At 48.4% G+C, this 1,246-nt stretch overlaps 1 protein-coding gene across 1 annotated transcript; it reads left to right on the forward strand.

The window, feature by feature from the left end:
• The first annotated feature begins 57 nt into the window (after nucleotides 1-57).
• Nucleotides 58-709, forward strand: LOC104621727 (LIM/homeobox protein Lhx1-like). The gene has a single exon (XM_010288278.1). The coding sequence runs from the start codon at nucleotides 216-218 to the stop codon at nucleotides 456-458; it is 243 nt and encodes an 80-aa protein (XP_010286580.1). The 5' UTR covers nucleotides 58-215; the 3' UTR covers nucleotides 459-709.
• The last annotated feature ends 537 nt before the right edge of the window (nucleotides 710-1,246 follow it).

Genomic DNA, 1,246 nt, shown 5'->3' on the forward strand with positions numbered 1-1,246 from the left:
TTAAAGCGCGCTCTCGCGTCAGTTCCACGCGGTGCTGTGCGCGGTGTGACCGCCCCTCTGTCTCTCCTTGCCCAGCAGATTATCAGAGCGAGTATTACGGCCCTGGGAGCAATTACGATTTCTTCCCGCAAGGACCTCCGTCGTCTCAAGCGCAGACGCCCGTGGATCTCCCTTTCGTGCCCTCCTCGGGGCCGTCAGGCACGCCCCTGGGGGCCATGGATCACCCCCTGCCCGGACATCACCCCCCCAGCGAGGCCCAGCGCTTCACTGACATCATGTCGCACCCCGCCGGGGACTCGCCCAGCCCCGAGCCCAGCCTGCCCGGGCCCCTGCACTCCATGTCCGCCGAGGTTTTCGGGCCCAGCCCTCCATTTTCGTCGATATCCGTCAACGGTGGTGCTAACTACGGCAATCACTTGTCCCACCCGCCAGAAATGAACGAAGCGGCTGTGTGGTAGCTTTACAACGAACTGGGTCTAAGTAAGTGACGGTCATCTAGTCTGCGCGTTGTTACGGTGTACAGAAACGAATAAATAGAACATCTCTCCTGCCCTAAGACAATATTCCCTTGGGAACGAACTGACTCCAAATCGCTCCAAGGCAAGCTTTGCTCTAGACCGGGACAATCTTCATGTTACGGTTGTATCAGACAAGCAAGGGGACTTTTTTTTTTTTGGTACCATTGACAAAGAAACTGGTGAAGCTGTACAGTAAAGTGCTGCCGTACCGTAGGATGGCGTTAAGTTTGGTTACCCTGTTGGATGTCATCCTAAGAGCCACAATCCTTAGAAACTTCTCATTATAAAAAAAAAAAAAAAATAATTGAATGAAGGAAAGGTCAAAGAAAAGGGGGAAAAAAAAAAAGCTTCAAGAACTCTAGCGTTCCTGGTTAAGGATGGTTCTGGCATTCTGAATTTGCTTGTTAATTTTTGTCTCTCAGAAAGTCCGACAACAAGAAACTCAATTTTTAGCTTCAGCCATTTCAGCCTGCTGACTATCAGGTGGGACAACTTTCTTTTTCCTTTGTTTTTGTTTTGTTTTCCAAAATAACAAATACTAAATGTTAAGCCCTCAGCACCAACTCTTCTACCTTCACAAAGCTACACGTACAAAACCTCCTCATCATAGCAAAGGTCACCACCCAGACCTCTAAGCAAATGACTTGAAAACAAACAAACAAACAAAAAGTATTCTACCTTCACAGAGAGAGAAAAGCTAAACAAAAAGACTCTATTGAACTAAAAGC

This window comes from Phaethon lepturus, unplaced genomic scaffold, assembly GCF_000687285.1.
Source record: "Phaethon lepturus isolate BGI_N335 unplaced genomic scaffold, ASM68728v1 scaffold34875, whole genome shotgun sequence".
In the NCBI taxonomy this organism is placed as follows: domain Eukaryota; kingdom Metazoa; phylum Chordata; class Aves; order Phaethontiformes; family Phaethontidae; genus Phaethon; species Phaethon lepturus.

What these genes read in the sequence shown, in the direction of transcription:
- LOC104621727 (XM_010288278.1), top strand. Translation starts at nt 216, where the DNA reads ATGGATCACCCCCTGCCCGGACATCACCCCCCCAGCGAGGCCCAGCGC.